General features: G+C 40.4%; 1 protein-coding gene across 2 annotated transcripts in view; it reads left to right on the top strand.

Moving 5' to 3' along the window:
• The window catches only part of ARVCF (armadillo repeat gene deleted in velocardiofacial syndrome), a 169037-nt gene that overhangs the window by 101140 nt on the left and 44054 nt on the right, over positions 1–23843 (top strand). The window contains exons 5-8 of one of the 2 annotated variants that reach the window (XM_010581675.1): positions 1959–2142; positions 16695–16812; positions 18089–18260; positions 20539–20556. In XM_010581675.1, the coding sequence (XP_010579977.1) occupies positions 1959–2142; positions 16695–16812; positions 18089–18260; positions 20539–20556 (492 nt within the window). The remainder of the gene's footprint in view (positions 1–1958; positions 2143–16694; positions 16813–18088; positions 18261–20538; positions 20557–23843) is intronic. The other variant, XM_010581676.1, reaches the window with a different exon arrangement.

The raw sequence follows: 23843 nt of genomic DNA, 5'->3' as shown, positions 1-23843 counted from the left end.
TTTGAGCCAATTTGTTATGAGTAGTAAAGGGGGCCAGTTAGCATTTTCTACTTGGTTTGGGGGGTTTTTTTCTTACTGTCCGTTGTTTGGTGTTTTGTAATGACAAAGGGTGATTTATTGTAATGGGTACAAAGAGAAAATTAATTCATATTTCACCTATACAGCCTTATTAGAAAGCTAAAAAAAGTAGGTTATATCTCATACAGCGTGTTGTCTATGAATGGCAAGGGCAATAGGCCCTACAAAAAAAAGCAGTATTTTTGTATGGTTTTAGAAAAAGACTGAAAGAAACATTATGGTGTTCATTCTGTTGTCTGTCTCAGAGTTTCTCTATTAATTAATATGGTCTCCTAAGTCTGAACAGATGCCTGGACCTTGTAAAGATCACTTTGAATAGGAGACACCATAGCATTTGACTTCTGAGGCTCTGCTAATCATCAGCCTTTGAGATTATCGTATAAGTGGCAGTCACTACTCAAATGGAGATAAAATTCCAGTCCTGACCTGGTACCTGTCACGACCCTATATGGACAATACTCTGATATCAAAGTAGGGCATTTGGCATTTGACACTTCTAACTTGTAGCAGTGTGAAGCCTGAGTGTGAAGGAGAGTTCCCACGAGATAGCTGCCTTTGCTCATTCGGAGGTAGGTGTGTGTGGCTCTGGCGGTTCTCCAGCACGCTGGATCTTGCACAGCTGCACACTCCCTCACTACTACGTGCTTTCCATTGACTGACAGGGTCCAGCAAGCCCGTGTGTTTGTTAGACTGTGTGACAAAAGTAATAGATCCAAAATCTTTTTTCCAGTCATTTTTCAAGTTTGAAAATTGTAGGTTTTAAAACTTGGAGTGATTGAAAGGGACCGAAACAAAAGGTTGCACCTTTGTTGTTCTTTCGTGTTTTCCTTTAGACACAGATACTAAGAGGTGAGTATCTACAGTTTGCACTGTAATATGCACAAATTCACATTTGTAGTAACACAGGTAGACTCAGGTTAATACTGTATCTATGTAGGAAAGATTTCCTGTGTGTTCTAGGGCATCTAGCTTTTCCATTCGGTCTCTGAAATTCTGCTAGTCTTCACACTTCTCCTTGGAGATCAAAAATGTGCATCTGGCTCTCTCCAGGTGTTGTTACCACACTGGGGGTATGCAGAAATTATCTCTGAAGTGAATGTCCTGGTTTAGTCCTAACCTAATGAGCAATAACAGTCAGGACACTGACACAGGTCTGCTGGGAAGTTGTATTGTTTGTCTAAGACTGGGTATTTTTACAGTTGTAAGGCTGTTCTTCTGTTATGTTGTTTTGATGTTTGACTTCTGTCTACTTTGGCTCATAATTGAGGTAAAAATGGAAGGACGGAGGAGTTTTGGTTCTCAGCTTCTTCAAGGAATCATATGCTTGTGGCACCAGATGATTTGAACACAGATATTGCCTGTGACAGGAAAATGTGAAAGTAAATAATAGAGAGGAGTCTGGAATAAAATACTGTCTTGTGCAGAGGATAAGCATACGATCAATGATCCTTAATAAATTCATCCCTGTTTTTAAGACTTGCTCAATATACTTGTCTGCTGCACTGGATGATTTTTTACTTTTTGAGGCATCACTAGACTTGAAAGTGTAACAAAATTTGTATATAGCAGAAAAATCCTATTTATGTCCAATAGCACATCACATTTATGTTCTCAGTTGTAGAACCTGATGACTGCAAAAATATCCATGTCTTCATAAAAGTGCTTCCGTGCTTTTGGAAATGTTCCTGTTGCAGCCACTGTGGAATTTTCCCTAAGCTATGTGCTAGTCTGGCGTCTCATCAAGTGGTTTCGCCTTTTCATTTAGTTTTATGATTTAACCTTCTAGCAATTCTCTGTGAATCTAGTGATTCTATTTAATCTAGAGAATTTAAATAGTTATTACTCTCTTGTTTATTTAATAATCACTGTTTTTCCTGCAGGCACCCTGTGGAACTTATCCTCCTATGAGCCCCTGAAGATGGTCATCATCAACCATGGTCTGCAGACACTTACCAATGAGGTGATTATACCCCATTCAGGTTGGGAGAGTGAGCCGAATGAGGACTCCAAGCCTCGCGATGCTGAGTGGACAACTGTCTTCAAGAACACTTCTGGTTGCTTAAGGTAAGGCAGAACTGTGAAGTATTAATCTGTTCACCACGTCCTGTGTTTAGGATTTTGTTAAAATTATTTCAGTTTGAAATAAAGTATCATATATCTTTCATTTTTGCAGAGATACCCCCATTTCAGTAGCCACAATAGCAATGTTTGGAGGTATTTGCCTGCCACAGACTCTCTTGTAGGACTTGTCAATGTACGTCTGTCCAGTGGGGTCAGTGTGAAGAGTAGGTCATTTATCCAGGTTAAGGGGAGTGGATCTATATAGGACAGTGTATAATACAATGGAGAGTGACCCAGGTAACTGCCAAGCTAAGTACAAAAAAAAGCATTTTGCAATGCAAACTGTGCTGCAAATACTGAGAAGTCATATTTCCATTTGTCTATTGTACTGTGATCAGTGGGCTGCTTCTACAAATTTTTAGTACCTTCTCTGCTTCCCTTGGTGGTGCTATTTTTATTTATTTGAAAAGTGTGTTTTCAGACAGCTCCCTTCTTGGTTTTAGGCCTTCTCCTATCAAAAGGGGGTTTTTTTGCAGATGCTGGGGAACTGGTTTCATGGAATTACACTGAGCCTGAAACATGGATCCAGTTTTAGCCACAAACACTTTGTGGACACACTCCTATTTTAAGCTAAAGTGGCTAATGACCTTAGTTAAGAACCTGAACTACTGACCATTTAGGAACATATTTCTAGTATTGCTTGCAAAGGAGCCTTTTCTGGTTAGAAATTGTATTTGCATTTCTGAGAGCACCTTGAGAGTAGGACAGTAGATGCTAGAAGCTGGGGTCAGGAGGAGTCCTAATGCAGTCTACAAAACCTGAAGAACCAATGTTCCCTAAACTCAGCCTCTTTCATTTTGCTTTTCTTTGAGATAAAATAGTGGAGATGCCCTGTTAGATTCTTTAGCTTTATGATGAAGTCAATTAATTTGAACAAAACTAATAAAGATTTGGCATCATACCTTCTGTTGCTCTGAAGTATACTTCTGTCAGATTTCTACTGATTAATGCATCTTCAGAAGTTGGTTCATTTCTGTTTCTTGGACTTGTGGTCTATAAATTGCAATAACTATTCCCCTGAGTGACTTCACAAATGAAGAAAGTAATGAAAAGTGTTCTGAAAGTGCCCATTACTGAAATTATTTGCAGTCCCACTGGAAACTAAGGTGCTTTAAGTAGGCTCCAGACATCATAGGTTTTTACTTACTAGTGTCTCATTTTCTAATGGTCTTCTGCAAGAGGAAATTAGTCATGGTGGGGGATAAAAGGATTATCTGAATGAATATGAGATTCTCCAGTAAGTGTAGACAATAAATTGATCATTAGTAGACTAACCTAGACCACATCATAAATTTTTAATTGTATGTGGATCCACTTCAAGTTCCACATTCCAGGATACCTTTGGGGGGTGGGAGGAGGGGTGTTGGTGGTTGGTTGGTTGGTTTGGTTTTTTTTAATTTTAAAGTAAAGTACTGGTTTTACAGGACATGCAGAAGCTTGTGCCACTTTGGACATTGTATTTTTAAGGCTAATGAAGAAGGGTGTGGAGCATAGTAGTACTGAGATACGTTAGTCAGACAATTTGAACTTTTGGTAATTGAAAGTGGTCCTGATGTACTTCAAATGCATCAGGGCAGCAGCCGGTGAATGGTGACTGCTTCTGTTGTTGGAGGAGGGAAATGTATTTCAGTCCTTTATAGTCTCTGCTGTCATAGTCATGTGGGACTACGTGCTTCCTTGTGGAAATCTGAGGCTTCAGTCAGATGTGGGACAAGGTGATTTCATTCTTGAAAGTAGTTGGTTAAGGTAAATGGAGACATGATGGCAGGTTAGCTGGGAAAGGTAATCTGAAAAAGGTAGTTTGTCCATGTGTGTCTCTTGTGCTGTGGAGAGAGCAACCTCTTGCATAGGAAGGGGAGAGAACTGTCTTGCTGCCTCCTCCTTCCAGTGAGATAAAGTGAGTCCAGGACAACAGACAAGTATGCAGGAGGAGGTGAGATACAAGCTGTCTTTCAGTTGGTCGTATGTCTTGTTACGATGTTGGTGGTATTACGTACCTTTTGTAGTGTGCTCCCAGATCTAGCGATAAAAATGGACATATCAAAAGTAATTATCGTTACTACTGTTGGAAATGATTTTGCATTGTTTGTTGAAATCCTCTGCAGCTCATCCTTAAAAGCACCAGCAAGATAAGATAGTTAACACCAGCGGAGAATAAATTGTTGCAGCCATCTGTCTGACAGACGTCAGTGTTTATAAAACCCCTTTGCCTAGTCTTCTCTTGTTGAGACAGTAGCTGGTCCTAGAAATTCAATTTTCCATGAATGGAGGTTATTGCAGACTACAAACTGTTTACCAATTTGATATTTAATTGGGAGGTTAGTCCTCTTGATGATGTGCCAGCCTCCTTTGTCCCCTTTGGAAGTGAGCCTCAGGTGTGTGCTGTGTTGTCTTCCAAAAAAACTGAGAGAATGTTTGAACTTTTGAGGTTTCAGATGTCCTTGCAGTTCAGATATCTAAGCAGAAGCAAGGCATTATGCATGCAGGACGGCATTCATTTTAGTATCATTTTTTCAGTTAATGAAGTTTATCAACAGAGGTGGGCAAGTTTGGTTTGTTTCAAACACAGTGATTCACAGCGTGAACTGCTGGTTAATTATTTACCTTCCCCCCCCCCCTCTTTTTTTACACTGCTTTCTCAACTTTACTTTGTTCTTAAGCTAGGTTTCTCCTTTGATAATGTGGAGCCTTGGAAACACTTATTTCAAAATAATTGAAAACAAGTGATTTAGGGGGAGGGAAAAAAAAACCACAACACTTGTTTGGCTTTACCTCTTCTTCAGATCTTGATCCGTCCCATTTTCCTTTCCAGTCCTGACCTATCAATACCTTTTTTCCCCTGTGTAATTTGTAAGTCTCTCTCCCTCCTCGCTTTGGGAGTTCAGGTGCTGGTGTATGTCCAGGTCTGAGTAGGGCAGGGTGAATTGTATTCTATGTAGTCAGCTTGGTCTGCATGTGCCTAAGGGTAGATTAACATCTGGTATTAGCAGCACAGATAGTATAGTGCTGCAGGTATATGTGGGGTGGAAGGATGCTTTAGCAGAGGGGTCAGTAATTGGGGCTAATAGCTTAGCAGACATCTGAACCTGCACCAGAGTTGCTTTACTTGCGAATTAACTTTGCAAGATAAGAGGCATGATCCGTGCGCTCTTTTTCCCCTTACCCAAAGCTAAGGTAGTTTGCTGGCTTTATATAGCCCTGATTTCTACCACTTTCTGAAGTAACAAAAATCCATCTGTGATGCTTGATGTTGATTTTAGTCTGTATGACCAAAGGACTTGCACTCAGGAGAATGGATCTGTCTGAGCTGCTATTTGAGAAAGCCTTGTGCGTGATACTGCGTAACATTGGACCTGGTTATTTACAAGCTGGAAATCAGAGAAACTGCAAAGTTTGTCATCATCAAGCAAACCATTCAAATACTCTTTGCTATGAGTTAAATAACTCTGGGATTACCTGTGATACTTAGTGACGTCCATACCAAACTATCATAGCTAACCGGCAATGTATATGTAGCCAGTAAGAATCAAAGGAAGAAGAGGCAACTGGTTAAGGTTTATATTGACTTTGGAGACCAGTGTTTATCTTAAGGGTTCCTTCTAAAGTCAAGCCTTCTCCCATGACTGTGGCTGTTCTAGGGATCTTTTGAGTACTGATATCATCTGGAACATGATGAGTGGGTTCTTTTTGCCATCCCACTCAACTTGATTTGCCAAAAACTCTCTTTGAATGTTTTGGGAATCCTGTATTCCCCTTTGCAAAATAAAGACTTGGCAGCACAGCCAATTTGCAAACTATGATCTGATAATTAGATTTATTGCATGCTTTTTCTGTATCTTTACCAAGACACACACTGAAGTTTTCAGAAACTAGTGCAGGTGATGATAATTTTGTCTCCATTCTCGTATTGAGATCAGGAAAAAGATTTTTCCTCTTACATTACCGTGTTCTGTTTCTAGGGGCAGACCTGGTATGGTGAATTGATCTGCAATATCCATAATAATTTTACTACTTAAAATGGTCATGAGCCTCGTGATAGATGCTACCTTGGGTGTAATTTTATAAAATGGAGGTATTCTTATATTCTGTTGAACCTGTTGAGAGAAATAGGTATGGTGGAAATCTCGAAAGAACAGTAAAAAACAAAGCAAAGATTGATTTATTGAAATTAAGTGGATTTTTGGTTATGGAAAAGTAGGACTAGGGAAGAAGGAAGACATTTTCTAGGAGAATCATCAAATATGCACAGATGTTCCTTTATTTCATTTGGAGTACAAGTTTCATGTCTTAGCATTGTATTTTATTCTTTTAGGTATGTGGAGAATGTCTCTTCTAGTTACTGTCTTTTTTTTTCTTTTTTTTTTTTCTTTAAACCCCTAAATCCCTACTGGGATTTGCAATCTAGAAGCATTCATTTTTAAATTGTACTCTCTTCCAGTTTAAATAATGTAATGATCTGGTACATCTTAACAAGGCCATTTCATGATCCTTCCTACAACTTTGACCCAGACATTAAAGTGATTTAGGAGAAGAATACAAGTTGAATTGCTGGTGGGGCTGATGGAGCTAAGGCTAGCTTACATGCACCCAGGCAGTGCCAGAGACCTTTGCTGTGTCTCCAGGTTTCTCCAAAGATGCTTCTCTGCTTTAGAGGGGAAGTGCCGCATCTGTGGGTCAGAGAGTGCTGCTGCAGTCCCATTATTTTTTTTGTTTTCTTTGTAGATATCTACCCTGATTCCTAGTTCTCTGGAAGCAGCAAGGATTTTAATGATTTAAAAATGAAATTCATTCTGGGCTTAATTGCTGTTTTCTGCCTAATTACTTTTAATTCTCCCTTGGATTTTTTTCACTTCTGAGAGGACAGAGTAGAACTTAGTTTCTAAATTGCCAACTTTCTAGCCTCATTCCTGTGCTAAACTGACCTGCTGTCAACAAATGTTAGATGAATTAATTTGCATAGCAAACAGATGCAAAGTGCTCCTTTTTCCAGGGTACCATCTGTAGTTGCAGCATTTCTTGTCAATTCTCCAAGTACGCAGAAATTCGCATTCACAAATAGCCTCAGGGTTCAGAGACCTGGCCGTAGGTGTATGAACACAAACAAACTGCACCCACTTGACTTCCACTAAAAACATGCATTCTTCAGATCAAAATTGCACATAACAGCTTGTCCAACATGAGCTCCTGAGAAGAGTAGGGACAATGTGGTGGCTAGAGCTGTAACAAGAGACTTGAGAAGTATGGATTTAATTGCTGTTCTGCTACTATCCTGACATAATTACAGGCAAGATTAATGGTATAAACCTTTTTGTGGTCTAATTTTTAATAGCCCTATCTCCTTCTGGTTTTGGTGAGATTCAGGCTCCTAAGTGCCTGAGTGGATCTGGACTTCAGTCACTGATCTTCACTTTCTTGTCTTTAACGTGGGATTGGCACCTCTGTCCTTGCCTTCCCCTGAAGCTGGTAAAATACCAGTAGTTCAAGGATTTTGAAGTGGTTGATTCTAGAGACAACAACTGGGAATAATCACCTCCTGTAGGTATAAATTAAAAGTTTGGTCCCATGGAATCAAAACTTAAGAGCTATGGTAACTGTGAGATAGGATGTTTGAAGACATGAGATAAGGACTCTGTAGATTCAGAGCTGAAAACATACTCCACCAGGATGAGAAATGTTGTATAAGTATCTGCAAGCTTCTGTTACTTTTATGTGCTTCAGAGGAAAGAGGACTGCAGGAGCTTGGTGGTAAATCATTAATACTTAGGATGTGCCAGGTAGAGTTTTTGTATGGAAATGTTTTAACCTTTTTCTAAGGACAGAGAGCATTAAGGTTATGTTACATGTACATCTTGTCCTGCAGATGTAACTTAGAGTGCTTCAGTCATATGTAACACTGCTTGATGGTAATACATTCGTTCCTTGAGTCCTAATGTCTTTATATACTTGTGAATATATGTATGCATGCAAACACCTACAGCCCACACTGTTTGTAGCAGGTGTGTGTGTGTCCGTGAGGCACACGGAGGTAAACAAGGTTTGTCAAACAGAATCTGTGGTCTTGTTTTGGCAGAAAAGTTCTCTCTCTTTGCACCCTGGAAATGACTGTATGAGTGTCTCACTGATACTGGTGTGTCCATTTTTTCTTCCCATCTCTGCACACTGAATTTGAGGAAAGAGAGGAAGGAGGGCTCTCAAAGCTAGGTGCTTAAGCCCTCCTTTCTTATTAATGATTAATGTATGGCTTTTCTCTGAAGAGAAAAATCCTTGGGAATTAGAGCTTTCGAAGTAAATTACCTTCAAGCTCTATCCATCTTTAAATCCTGCAGGCATGATAATAGTATGTGGTGACAGTCACATAATATTTGTCCTACCTACATTCTCATATACTTGAGGCAGCCTTCATCTCCAGCTGACCAAAGTAAGAAGGCACTTAAGTGCAAGTCTTTAACCTGCAAGTGCTGTCTAGTGAAGAGCAGGGCGCAGGAGGTGAAGCTCAGGTGATGCTGCTACAGTGCTGCCAGCCAGGCTGCCCTTGGTGTCAGGGGAGCTTTGCTCAGTGAAGCATGGCAGGACAGAGAAAGATATGTAAATGTGAGTTTTCAGGTTCCAGCTTTTATTTTCTCTCTTTTATCAGCAGCAAATTAGTAATTGAGTGTCATGACTCTAGCATTAGTACAGAGACCTTCATGCGGCAGCTACATTTCTCCCCCACTCCAAAAAGGATTCTTTGACAAAGTCATTTGGTTGACTTTTCCTCTTAATCAGTGTGCTCCACTATCATAGTTCAAGTACTCTTTTTGTATGCTTTTGTAGGGCAGTTGTTTAACCAAGGAGGTCTCAACAGGACTTCATACAAAGCTTAGCACTTCCCTGTCCCACGCGGAGGGGGTGAGGGCAGATGCTGCCATGTCTCTGTCCACCCACCCACCATGCTTGAAGGCTGGTGCCCTCGTCTTGTTTTCATACTGGGTACAGCCTTTGGGGGAGACTGCTGCTCCAGAAATTGGAGCTAATGATACTGTCAGTGTTTTGTTACGCAACAGGTACTTTTTAACTGGACTTTCAGTAGAGGAATTGTTTTAGAAAGGGATAAAAACTGAACAGAAATTTGCCTGTGAATCTCCACTTTCGAGGCAGCGAGCAGCACGGAACAGGGAGAAGCTTATCTGCCCAACCCAGACTGGAAAAAAACCAACTCAAATTAAAAACCCACACAATAGAGAGGAGTGAACGAAGGCAGTTTCTTAATTAGCTTACTGATACTGTGCAGGATCACAGCATATGGCTGTCCTGGGGCTTATATGATGAGCAGAGCGTTTAATTCGTGCTAGTAAGGAGCTGTTAGGGTTCCTCCTGACAGTTCCTGATGTTTAGCTTGTAATATAAATAAATTATGCATAGATTTTAGCAGCAGAGACATAACCTAGTTACATGCAACCTTAATGCTTTACAATCAAATCTGAAGTATAAATTTAAAGTTGTGCACTTGCTTATTGCCTTCTGTCATTACTTAGGAATGAATCTAGGTCCCTTCTCCCTTGGCTGTCAGTGAAGGGAATCTACAAAAATGTCTGTCGCTGTGGTGGGATGAAGAGCAAGGCTGAAACAAAGCTCACTGCAGTTACTGTAATGGACATAGTTTGCTTTGGAAGGCATGTGAGCCGTGATCCTTTATTATATAAATACTGCCTCATTTTTGTATTTTTGAGATTCTTTTCATATTGCAGCAAGCATGTACAATAAAGCAAGCAAAGCCCCTTAGCCTTTCCTCCAAGCAGAGACTGGAATAATTTGGAAGCTAAGTAGCTGCTGGGCATCATGGAATTCTTGTGTAGTGCATTTCTGCATCATTTTGCATTACAGGAGAGCAAGCTAAGACCCTCCAAGTAGGTCGTGCAAGAGGTAACCAGTCAGTATTTTACTGAAAAGGCATTACATGGTGTTTTGGATATAGAAAGCCACAGATAACAAAGGATGGACTTGACATCTGTACCTTGTTAAACTGTACTGCTGGCTGTTAAGCCCCTGCTTATTGCAGGGAGCTCTTATAGACAGTGCTGACGTGAATGTGAGACATGTGACAGTGTGCTTTGTACATCTCTTGCTCTATGCTAGTGTCGCTGGAGTACAGACTAAACTTGTGAAGTCCTTTTTCAGGGGTGGCCTTTGGTACGTCCTCTTTTGAGCATTTGGCCAACTAAACAAAACCAATCCATTTACTGAAGTATCTGGAAGGGTTTTACATGCAAGACGACCAGGGCTGCTCTGCTGCTTCTCTCTTGGGTCTAGCTGGTAAGTGGAAGCTGAAGTGGAGCAGAAATCTCCAGTGGGATCTCCTGCCCAGATCTGATACACCTTTTCTCAGTTGAACCGCTGCTCCCTACCTAATGTCACCATCAGGAGAGCTCCCCTATCTTCCTGTTCATTTCATTTGGACTTTGGCTTCTTCTTATTTTCTTTACCATATTTGCTGCTTGATTTCTGATTTGGCTATCTGCTGCCAAACTCCATTGTGTTGTACAGGGCTCTTTGACCAGTGCTGCCTGGATCAGGCTGTCTTTGTGTTACAGGCAGATTCTTTCTTTTTCTCTCTTATTTTCAGAACAATGAACTTAATACCAATTAAACTTTCTGGTATTTCATGTGAACTGAAGTATGGAATTCATTCTATTTCTACGTGAAATGATGGAATGATTTTAAAACGCTGTATATTCTTCCTTTGAGAGATTTAGTACCTAGAAATACGCTCAGAAATAGAGTACATTTACTGCAACTGTTATTTATCAATCTCCTTTGGCTGACATCCAAATAAATATTTCTTAATAGTGAAGCAAAGTGTGGGTGTGGAAGGGCATTTTTATAGCAAGGGTTCTGACTGCCAGAGTAGGTGGATAGAACAACTAATATATTTAAATTAGACTTGTGAGAACCTTGTAGTTTTTTTATCAGCTGAAGTATATAAAACTCAGTGCCTAGACAATGAAGCCTCAGTGATGGTGTTAGTCAGGGTCTAGCAAGGTGTATGTACTGCCTGTCAGCTCTGCCACAGCATTGCCATAACTCAGCCCACTTGTGAAGTGCCACTCACTCAACCCACCAGGAAACCCAAATCATTTGTAGCTCTATGGCTTGTAATGATCTCAGGTATCCTTATCTTCTTCAACAGTGCTGAGATAAACTATATAGGAGCCAACGTTACGTTTTAGCCTGGCAATACCAAAATAGCTGTTAGAAGGTTGTTTACAATAGTAAAAAGTAGGATTCATTTGGGCAATGTGAGACTCCACAGTGTGCACAAAGAGGTTGTTGAAAAGAGCTCATCGCTGTCTCAGCTTCAGCTCTCATCCATGCTTACTCCAGAGAGAGGTGGAAATGTTACTAGGAGGATATCTTAAAAATTTCCAGTTCAGCTTTCTTATTTATATAAAAAACTAAGTCTGCAACCTGTTGTCTTTGTTCCCAGCTGGGTCTCTAAACAAAGTGCTTTTTACACCTGCTGAACTGAAGCAGGATGGTAAGTGTTGAGTAATGCTCTAACTTCTGGCTTTCAGCTTTATCTGCAGCACTGTGGGATAACAACTGATGGGCCTTTCCAGCCAGGTGGCAGACACAGCAATAGTCTTGAAAATACTATTTTTAAAGTTCAGAGAAAAAATGTGTCTCTCTGATGCTTGTATTACTAGGTTTCTCTTTATCATTAAGAAAAAAAAAAAAACAAAAGCTCTCCACGTCAATCTTTCAAATTGTTAGAGAGAGCACAGTGGGGGCATTGCTACATGATTTGCATTGAAATAGTGCAAATTAAGTGCCATGCATTTAATTACTTTTAAATCTTTTCTCTTGAGGATAATTTTGGTGTGTGGCACAGATAGTAGGAACAGCTCACCTATCCTAGAGGTGATGAATACCAACTTTGTTCTGCGGATGTAAATGTTACATTCAGACTTGCATATTATTAAGAAGACTATTTGGTGATAATGATAACCTTATCTAAAGCATGAACAGATTTCTCAGCACATTCCCTGCCATTTTCTCAAGTCTTTAATACCAACGGACTGGATTCCTAGCCTGATGTGTTTCTATGCTGGTAGGTATTTACTTTTATTTAACATTTACTTAGTGCTCCTCTGTTTTGTTTTCCCAGGGAAAGCATATATTTGAACATCCTTACAAATCCTCTTTCACTAGTCCTGTCTACAGTCTGGACTCCAAGAATTTGAGGAAGAATCCAGGTTGCTTCTTCCAGCTAAAGGCTGTGGATTTAAAATCTCTGGAATGAGATTTGTGCTTTACTGTTTTACGTAAAATCAGTCATACAGTTTGTTTCCTTCTTACGTACTTTGAGTAACATGGACAGTAATTCCATATCTTGCTCCTAGAATTGCTCTTTTGAGTGTTGTATATATTTACAGTAAGGACACTGTGAAGCTTTCTATTACCCTTTGCAGTGTGATGTGAGAAAGATACTATTATTTTTAAAACACATTTTTCATTTAATGGACTCTTGGAAAAGTGTTGAAAAGCAGGGAAAGCAGCAGAGGCCTCTCTGGGGGTGAAGAGGCAAGGCAAGGGAAGCAGACTGTACAGAACACGAGAGATGAATGGCAGGTATCATTCGTCACTTTTTTGTGTAAAAGTAGTTCAGGTAGTTCCTTCTCCCCATTCCCACCCTTTTGAACAAGCAGTCAACTTCATTCTCACTTGTAACAGGATTTTGCCCATTATCAGTGCCTCAAAAGCCCCGCAGAGTTCCTGTTTCAAGTTGTTCAACCTTAAAAAGTATCTTTGACTTCATCTCTAGAGGTTCTTGATATTAAACTGCCCCAGCAAGCAAGTCACTGAGATAATGTGTTTAATTCCAAAATCTTTGGGCAGTGCCGGATGTTGCATGGCAGCCTAGCTCTGAAGTAACAGAGTTAACAAGCACCTCAGCTAGGGTTTTGGCTTCCTTTTCTATTTGGTGTCTTGTATCAAACACTCCATCCACTGAAGAATTAATTTTCTTCTGATATAAAATGATGCTTGTCTCGTGTAGAAAAGTTTGGTGAAAAGCAAAACTCTCTACTTTATCCAAGTCTGGATGCCACATGTTGCCTATCTACCTGTTGCATGAGTTTGGGAAGTTTCTGCCCTGGGTGAGGCTTTGCATTCCTTCTGTGAAGTGTCACCCTGTGTAAGGCGACTACAAATCCTCTGTTTACATCTGCTGGAATCTGTCGCCTGTTTGATTTTCATCACTCTTGAAAGAAGGGTGTTTAGAAACTTTGCTTTGAAAGTTTGCTTTCGAACATGTTTTAGTTATGTCTTTCATTCCATAACATGTAATAGATCTGTAAGATGCATCAAGAACAATTCCAGTGCAGATGTGAAACTGGAAGAGGTTTTTCATTAGTCAGTGGAGTGCGATACCAGGTTGGCTATTCCATTGCAGTTTCTGTCCTTTTTAATGACCAATACTAGCACTAGCTCTCTTGTCCATGGAATGGCTCTTGTCTCCACACTGCAGTCCCTCCTGAAGCTCCAGGATGTGAATTTGACGGATAACTACCAGGTGATGTTTTTCAAGGAGGTAGATATGCAATCTGGTGTTTTCCTGGGTTGCAGGAGCTTTTGAAGGTTGCTCTGGATCATGGAAACCAACCCTGGCAGCACTTCTGGGATTGCCAGATGAGAACTTACTCAAAGCACGCTGCCTGCATTTTCACCATGCCCGCCTTTGCTTTAGGGATGTTTGGTGTACTTGTGCATGTATCTCAAATGAAAATATTCCCATGGGAACTGGGAGATCTTCGCTGCTTTTTGCGGTGTTGGAGCAGCAGAAAGAGCAGACTCTGAAGCAGGTGCTTAGTCTCCTGAGATCTGTCTTGCCTAGACTTCTGTGGAGAAGAATGTGAGCTAAGCTCTCCAGTAGGTCTGGGTTATAGTTACAGACAAGGAAATGGGTTTTGTTGTTCCATGTTAGGTAAATCCTATGGGCTGCAGGAATCTCATTACCCAAGGAGGGAGGACTAGCAGAATCCCAAGAGTCTGGTGTATTTATAGAGCAGATGTTTCTGCATGAGATGCTCATAAGGATACATTTTTCTGATGTTTTAGTTACGACATTAAAACTGCAAAGTTTGATCTGGATAACTTATTCATAGCATTAATTAGCTATTAATTTGATCCTGGAGAGTTTTCATGCTTATTTATGTGTGATATATGTGAGAATTTTTTCTTGAGGCATTAATTTTCAGTAAATTTTTCTGTAGTTGAAGATATAGCAAGTGATATCAGCAAGCCGCACTCTTACTGATGCACTTTTATAGTTTCTTTTTCAATTATAACCTTATCCATATCTACCTTAATATTAATCCTAATACAGATCAAGAAATAAGAAAGCAGGGTACAAAATACTATGATGCAATTGATAACCAAAGCAGTACAACAAATGTGCTACAAGTGTGGTAGCCCAAATGGACCATAGAAAAACCTTTTACAATTGGGCCATGGGGCAAGAAAGGTGTGAAGAATTTTTTTTTTTTTTGCAAAATTTGATTGATTTTTTTTTAAGTCTGCAAGTGTTCCTTATGTATTTTAGCTTTCTATTTCTAAGATTTAATGAGGGAATAAGAAATGTGATGCACAGCTCCAGATAAGACCATTTTTAGTGTGTTTCTGTTACCCTCAAGCTTAGTAAGTAATGTTCCCCTTTAATAGATGTGCTTGGAGGTGGAGTTGCTATCATTTATTGCTAAAACTCCTGAAAGGTATCACAGAGAATTTGAATTCTAATTTCAGTTTCATAAAGACTTTACATTAAAATTCACATTTGGGCTTTTGATACAAAAGGATTAGTGCAACTAGAGATGGAGAAACAGCATGTAGAATTCTCTCTTCCATATATCCTGTGGAATCATATTTTAATATCCACTTTACCTGCTTTGTTATCAGCCATTGCTAGAGGTCAGGCTGTGTGTTAGGATTTGGGGAAAGGATTCATTTATCTGTGCATTTCATTTGTGTTCTTAATTGAAAGTTAATGTGCTGTTACAGCAACCAGCTCACAATTAAGTGTCTTCAGATTTTGAGAGGTCTCTGAGAAAATGTGGGGTTTTTTCCTAGTCATCCAATTAACATACCAGCCTGCCTGGGTGATGGGGGGGCATGGGAGGGGACCATGATTGATTTGTTAATTACTTGGAGATTGGCAGTCCCTCTAGTTAGTTAAAAAGAAAAATTGGCTGCATGATCCTGATAGCAGAAGGTAATGGTTGTGTCCTGAGCCCTTGAGAACTAACCTTACACGGGTTTGTGGAGTTCAAAGACCCTGAAAGCTAAAAGGTTGGCTGTGGTGGTGTTGAAATTGGTGAGTTTCAGTGTTGAGAAAACTTTCCATATAGGTTTTGCCTGCGAGCACTATTAAGAATGATTTTGTCACTTCATTCCCGCACCTCCAAAAAAGAAAAATAAAAATATAAGAGAAGGGAAAAAAAAAAAAAGGTAGCATTTGGATAATTGACTTGAATTTTATTTATTTATTGGGTAACAGCAGGTTGATGCTTATGCAAGGCTGGGCCTTCCATACGTAGTGTGCATGCTTGCTGGACAAGTGAGGCTGTTCATAGCCCCCCTCTAACAATTTCTGCAGTCATTGATATGTGCAGCTTCAACAACTCCGAGCAGCCTTTCACTGCTCTGTCTCGCATCTTCTACCTGTGCCGTTCTCTTCCTCAATGTTTTGAGGAATTTAAAGCCATATAAACATACCGACTGTCGTCTTTTACTTTCTAAATGTGACTGATCCAGGCTTTGTGCTGAATCTGCTGTACACAGTGTGAAAGGTAGGCTTTAAACGTCAAAATGTGGGATTTAAACTGGGTGGCAGTGACGTCCAGTCAGAAAGCTGGGAATACAGAACATATTTGGAGAACCTTTGAGCAGTCAAGGAGACAGCAGTTGTATATGGTGACTCCCATCTGAACTTCTTTGGAGCAGATAAAGGCCAAAGAAAGTGAAGAAGAATTTTACATAGAGATTGATTAAATAAAATATAGCTTATTCTACACCTGTTTTTTATCTTTTTCATTTTTCAGTTTCTGTGGCCATGAATACTGCTGAGCAGTCTTCTGATTTTACGTGCTTTTCTTAAGATGGTGATGAAAGTATTTTTCAGATTAAAAGTTCTAGCTTTGAAATTAAATTTTTGCTTTGTGTGTTGTTTGCTCTGAAAACTCCTGTCCAGTTTAAGGTATATCACTGGACTCACCAGCAACTCAGAAAAATCTGTTTGTAGGCACCTCTGTGACTGTGTTCGCTTTTCTGTCAGATTCGGGGAGTTGCAGATGTGCATTGCCCATATTTTACTGAGTTTTAATAGGTTTATCAGACTACTTTGCCTCCAAATTGTTCATCCAAGGTAACGAGTTCTTAGTAATTGTAGTATAAATCGACACGCCTTCAACTTTATGGTGAAGGTTAGAGGGCTAAATTTTCTTTTAAATCTCTCCTGTTAGGAATGTAAGTTCAGATGGAGCAGAAGCACGCAGAAGACTAAGAGAGTGCGATGGCTTGGTGGATGCCCTCCTTCATGCTCTACAGTCTGCAGTTGGCAAGAAGGATACAGACAATAAGGTAAAGTTGAGTATTAAACCTTAATGGATGTTTCCGTTAATTTAGGCTGAAGTGTTGCACTGGGATCTGACTTCTATTTGCTAGTATCAGAAGGGGATTATGCTTGCTTCAGAAAACATAGTAATTATCTTTCTCACATCTCTGTCATGATATCCATGGTACTACTGATGGGGTATCAGCATGTTGCTGCTATGTTACCTTGTGTGGCTGATGAGGTGAGCAAAGGCAACTGGTTTTGATAGGTGGGGAGAGTAGTCAATTATTATTGTCAGTGACATTATTGCTATTGTTCTGCATTGTTTAATTGACACTTAAAAGTGCAATCTCCAAATCAGAATTGAGTCCCATTGTATTGTGCTTTGCACAATACCAGCAAAGGAATCGATTCTCATTTTAAAGATTTTATTCAGCACCATCTCTAAAAACTGTTGTGCTTAGACATTAAGGTATGTCTTCAGACCTGCAGCACTTAGGTTGTGTCTTTATTTTTTTTAGGTGCAGATTTTGATTAATCTGGTTTTGTTGTCATCTCATCCTGTAGTGCTTAAAAGCATATTTATATACCTAAGGAAGACAATAAGTTTAACCTGTTTAAAAAAGAAAGAGCATACTATTGCTTTATGACACCAATAAGGCTTGTAAAGCATCGTTATTTTATTCTTTTTGAGTCCCACCGTGTGATGGACTGTACAAGGGAATTACAAGGCCCTGTCACTTAATCAGATAATTTTGGAAGTGGATTTTGTAACCACCTGGTGGTTTCCATTGCAACCTACAGAGCATTGCTCTTGTCAGAACCTGATGTGCTATGGATTAGCTATTGCTGCAGGATAACGTGTGTTCACCTTGAAATTCTCACAAGGCCTAGGTTTTGACCCAGAGAAAATTTAATAAAATGGGCCCCTTGGGGATTGTAAAGGTTGGAAGAATGAGAGAGAGGCTTGTATTAAAAAAAGATCCTTCTGTGATCATTTTCCACTGTGTGTTTGATCTTTTGGTGAATTTTATTCTTCATGTAAGATCAGGTGGTATTTTTTATTAGAGATTTTTCATTTTGAATGGGTACTATTTATGAAGCACTTCACTTCTGGAAGATTTTAGAACAAGAACGAACCTTAATTTAAGGAGTCTTGACTAAATCTTCCTTGAAAGCTACATTCTTTTCCTGGGGCAGGTGAGCTTTTTTTAAATTCCCCCAAACCCTCCATTGTATAACATAATGGTTTGCAAATAAGAGGGTGCAATACTTGTTATAATATAAATTTCTCTGTAATAGTCTGTGGAGAACTGTGTGTGCATCATGCGGAACCTTTCCTATCACGTCCACAAAGAGGTCCCCGGAGCTGATAAGTACCAAGAGCTAGATGCCAGTCAGACTACAAGCATGGGAGGCTCTCAGAAGAAGAAGAAAGACGATGCTGGTTGTTTTGGTGGAAAAAAAGCTAAAGGTATGTGTTGCAGAGAGCTCAGAACTGGACATGGATTTGGGGGTAAATTATGCTGTGTAGGCCTGCTCTTGCAAGCACGTTCATCATGCTGGTTTAGAATGTTGCAGTTCGTGGAGGTACGTGTTTGTAGTGTCGTGGCATGTGTTCATCTCCGTTGTTGCATTACTACTAGATATTTGGGAATTTTTTCCGTGATTGCTGTAGTTTTGTTTGGCTTTAAATAGGAGTGGTGCATGCTGACGGATGACACTGCTGTTGGACAAAGGGGGACATGCTCTGCTTCTCCTCTACGTTGCTGTGTTCTTGCATCTGTCAAATCTACGCTAAGTCTACTTGCTTGGCCGTGTAGCATGTGTCACGGCGTCTGGACGCCAGGCCAGCATGCATTCATCCGAGTGCATGGTAGTCCTGTCTGTACGTCTTCTATGCCTCCAGTCTCTCACATTTGAAAACAAACTAAAAGCCTACCCTCCCACTCACAAGAAACACATACAACCTCCCAATTCTGTCACTCTTTCAGTAATTTAAATTGCAAACATGATTTTGTAGCTTTTAATTGTCAGTCACTTTTAGACCTGTTCTCTCCTCTGGGGCATGAGTGTTGCAAATGAGTTTCATTACAAGAGAGGATTAATAGTCTCAGTAACCCCCTTCCATCTTTCCTTTAGAAAGAGACACTCAAATTATATCCGTTTTCTTTGTTGTTTTAGAGAAATGACTATTCTAGACTGAATTCTGAGATAATTAACTCCATTTTCTGTCTAGGCTCCGTTCTCCTCATTCATGTGTACCCACATCCTGGCTTACTATTTATAGCCAGGTCTAAGGAAGGTTTTGGTCCTGAAGAGCTGATACGGAATTGTTTGAACTTGACGGACTGTGTGCTGCATGTTACTCTTCCTTTGATCTGACCTGTACATGTTATTAAAATGTTACATATTTCCATATGTGCCAGGAAAATCATCACAGTGTGAACTTGCTTTTGCAGACTAGTCTGTCATCAACTAGATTTAAACTGTGTTTAAAAAAAAAGATACAAAATTGATGGGAATTTCTTAATGACTGGGGGGAAAGCTCAAGAAAGAATTTCACCTGCTTGGCCAGCCTGTTCCCACAGTGAATGACTAAAACGCTAAAGTGTGATATCCTTTGGAAACCTTGAACATGTGCTGACTCGAGCCTGTTTCCTGCCACTTGCAGTCTCTGTTGTTTTGCTGCTTGAGAGCAACACAGTCAGTGAAAACATTTTTAGACATAAAAGCTATGAGTGTGCACTGTGGGAGGAGGGGAGCGTGCTGATTGAGAACTGTCATCATCCTCTTGATGACAGTGAAAAGAGAGCGCTCTCAGGTGGCTGTCCTTTGTCAAGTGTCTGCCGGTTTCCTCTGGGGCCAACCTATATGTGCCTTCTGTGTCTGTACACCCTGATAGTTTCTGTTTATCAGCCAAAGCATCTGATCATGTCTTTTTGGACAAATTGGTTTCAAAATCATCTGACACGGAGGACGAACCTGCAGATTTCAGTGAGCGGTGCAGACACTCAGTGACAGCTGGGGTTTGGCTCTGTGTGTTCAGCAGGAAATGACAATTTCCGAAGTGCATTTTAACGTACTTTTTCCCCCTTTTTGCAGTGCTCCTTTTAAAGTTTGCTGTTCTCTAGAGGGAAATCAACTGGTAATAATGCTGAGCTCGCAGCTGGTAGTATGTGGATCAGAAGGATAGAGGGGGACAGGCAACCGTTGTGTTTAAAAAATAAAAATCCATTAATAGATGTGCTTTTAAAATAGTAAAGAGAAACTTCCTTTTCTCACTACTAAATTTATGTGAATACCTTGTTTGAACCTGCCTTAATTTTCTCAGTCTAGGACTTCAAAATAGATCAGTTCTCTCCCCCTCTTGTTCACTTAATCTTGCAGTGTTTCCATGTTTGTTTTATTTTATTTCATGGTCATTGATCATAGCATTTCAAACACCTCTGCAAAGGGCTAGTCATCCTTCTGTCCCCTCAATTCTGTAAGCACCTTTTCATCTAATGAAAAGAGGAAGAAAAAAAAAGCTGTGCAGAGAAAGATTGGTTTTTTTCAGCAGGAACAAAAGGGAGAAAGTGGCATATCTTGTTTTGGTTTGGTTTTTTAATTGATGAAAGTTCTGTAGTATTCTTGTAATACTCAGGTTTTGAACCTATTCTGTGAAATTCTGCCTCTTTGTGACTGTTCCTTTGTGTTTTCTTCCTTCCTGTAAATTTTTGTTTTTCTTTTGCTGCTTTTCTGGTAATTAGAGGAGTGGTTCAATCAAGGTGAGTCTTTGCAATACTTTCTTTTCATCATCGCCATAATATGCTTTGTTCAGCTTTTACATGCAAGGCTAAGAGCTGAGATCAAGGTCTTGCTCATTCACCTTCTCCTCTGCTCCCCCAGTGCATCCCTCCTTTTCATTTCAGTAGGCATGGAAATCCTCTAATTGAGTGAGCATTTGTAGTTTGCTCTTCCACTGAGAATAGAAAAGACAAGGTTTTATTCATTCCTGGTGTAAGTGCAGTAAGGGAATTGATTTGCAACTGGCCTTATAACCCTATGAGAGAGGGAGGGAACACCTGTGTGCAAGTTGCCTCACAACCCTGACATGTCAAAGTACAGCTTTGCTAGTTGGTCTGCATAGCAGTAGCCATGAAGACTCAGGAGCTTGGATGTGTGTTCTCAGGGATCCTTGGTATTTTGTCTGCTTGGGGACGCATGCCTGGGCTGCTGCGTGTTTATTACTGGCACTCAGACTAGCTAGATGAAGCTACCCCCAGTAAATGCCTCGGGGGATATGCCCTTTAGTTTCTCATCCTAGCACGATAAGTAAAATTGCAATTGGAATACACAAGAGTGAGGCTAAAGTTTGCCTCTCTCCCTTCTAGGCTGGGAAGTTGTTAAGCTGTGAGTGCCCTGGAGACTTCCACTGTGTTACTGAGACTGATTCAGGGGTAAAGGCAGAGTCATTTTCAGTTTGTGACACTTGCTTCAGATCAGTGATTTCTGGAGGGTTGAGCCAAAGGAGAAATGTTGGAAGGAAAAAAAAAAAAAAAAGAAAAAGAAAAACAACCCAACGATCCTAATTGCTCCACCCAGTAAATGATGCTCAGTAGTGTTCTGTGAGATGCTGCTTTCAGACTATGACTGGTGAGCCTGTGGAGGATGGACATGTTGGCAAGACAGAGCTCAGCCCTTGCTTTCTGTCACTCCACTGCAGTCTGGTTCAGTGGGTGTATTAACAAGCACAGTATTCACTGTTGGGGGTGGAGGGGTGGGCAAGGGGAGGTTGTTGTGAAGAATCTTTTTCCCTTCAACTTTTTTTATTTTAACCAGAAGGAAAGCGTTTGGGAATTAATCCTTCAGCAAAAATGGTCTAGCTGAATAGCTGTTTTGATTATCCAGTAAAGCAAAACGACATTTGAAGAACAACAACAACAACATTAGTGGTTAATAATGCTGGGTCACACTTCAAAGTCCGTACTGAGTTTCTGACAGATTGAAAATGCCAAAGGTCATGTTTTTGTTGTTTCTTACATAATGAAAAGTAGTGGGGGGAGAGGGAAAGAATTTTAATCCCACTGTTTCAGAGACTGTAAACTGCATCTTGCACAAGCAAGTCTCATGTCAGGCAGTTTTCCCAAACCAGAGTGCTGTGCCAATTCCTACAGCCAGGTCTCATAAAACAGACCTTTCAGCAGGCATGTTCAAAGCTGTCTGTCTCTTGGCAAAGTTTGGAGCCGTGCTTCTGATCCAACAGCATCGTCTCTTCTCCGGCATACCTCAGGCTGGAAAACTTGGAGAGCAGGGAGATGCACAGAAGGGCAGAAATTGAGATGTACAAAAACAGGGTATTAAACTTCTTTTCTACTGCTAGTGTGGTCATTTCAGCATCCCTGTGCACTAGCATTATTGACAGGCTTGAGTGACAGAGGGAGGTGTTCAGAGGTACAGAAGCTGGCAGTGAAGCTGGTTTTCTCTGATATCGATCAGGCCAGGGAATGGCTGAGAGGTTTGTAATTGGTAGGCTCCTGAACCTGCTAAATTTGGTCACCTTTTTAGAAACTGCAAACCAGTATTTGTGGGTCCTGTAAAAATAAAATGGGAAAAATACCAGCTGGGCTGCAGATTGAAACCTTTGCCATCTAGATGGATTTCTTTTGGAGTCTCCTTACAGCTTCGTCACCTTCTCTCTATAGGAAAGCCCTGGAAAATTTAGGTGCTTCAGGTATTTCTGAACCTGGCCCTTGCTCAACTTGATTAAGCAAGTAATTTGTAGAGTTGAACTCCCCTTGGTCAGAGCTCTGTGCTCTGAATTGCTTCCATTAGTAAACAGCTGGCAGCTTCTGGTTTGAACAGATGTGGTTTTGCCACTGAGGTGGGTTAGTTTCTCAGAGGGCTGAGAGACAAACTAGCAAAGGCTTCATAGAAGATGGCCAGTATTTGCAGTCTGGCCCAGAAATTGGGAGACAGTGACTGAAAATCACAGAGCACGGGTGGGGTGTGCTGTCTTAATGAAAGATGGTTTAGTAAACAGGCAGCTGCATCTCCATTGCCAGCTTAAAAGATGTAGCAGCCAGCACTGCTCTCCTGGCCAATCTCTTCCTTAAAAAGTTGTGCCCAAATACATACTGCTTACTAAACATTGCACTAGAAAGAAGGGAACTCTTACTGTGCCATCTCAAACCCCAACCTTTAAATTATAGAGAGAACTTCTGAAATGAGTAGTCGTGTTGAATAAGGTCTGGCTCTTGGAGTAAATGTTCTGAGGTTTAAACTAGCTAATATCGGAGACATGAAATTCGGGGTCATGTGAAAAAACAGTTTGTCCTACTTGTAGATAAGAGTCACATTTATCGGACTGCCTTAAGTCTGTAATCTTTCCTAAACACTGACTGACTTCAGTGCCTTTTTTTTTTCCTCCCTCTGCCCTGCTTTTTCCTGTCAGTGCTCTAAGGGTCAACAAGGGTTTGCAGCCAGTGACTGGGTTCAGCTGCCATTATGAAATGCAGTGTCCTTTGGTGATGCGCAGCATTTTTTCTTTCTGGTATTTGGTTCCCTAAGCAACATGTTTCTTGTTCTTTCATGGAGCAAAAACTTGAGGGAGGGCTGTAAAGTGCAGCTAATTCCTGTCCCTTCCTTTAGAAAAGATACCTTTAAAGGAGTGGCATGGTATCTGGCTGCATAACCTTTTGGCAGCTTAGGCTTTTTCATACTTTAGTTAAGCAAATTACTTCAGATGAACAGACCTTCTAGATGCATGTTTTGTTTTGCACAGTAGTTAAAGTTGGCTGGTGTTCTGTGTTGGCATTTCAAAACAAAAGTGTGTGGTATTTCCAAGGAAAGGGAGGGGATGGAATACTACCTTAAGGTTGTTGGTTTTTTTTCCTCTTGATGTTATTTCTAAATATTCATATTGGTATTTAAAAGCTCTATTTCTTCTCTATATAGTACTGCATATGTTTATGCTTTTGTCAAGAGTAAAGGTAGAGCCCATTGAATTCACTGTGCAGAAGCTGTACCGGCTCCCTGCTATAACAGGGCAGGTATTGGCCTTTCCCATTTTGTA

Source organism: Haliaeetus leucocephalus, unplaced genomic scaffold (assembly GCF_000737465.1).
Source record: "Haliaeetus leucocephalus isolate CR32 unplaced genomic scaffold, Haliaeetus_leucocephalus-4.0 Scaffold802, whole genome shotgun sequence".
Classification (NCBI taxonomy): Eukaryota; Metazoa; Chordata; class Aves; order Accipitriformes; family Accipitridae; genus Haliaeetus; species Haliaeetus leucocephalus.
This window is presented reverse-complemented; position numbering and strand designations above follow the sequence as displayed.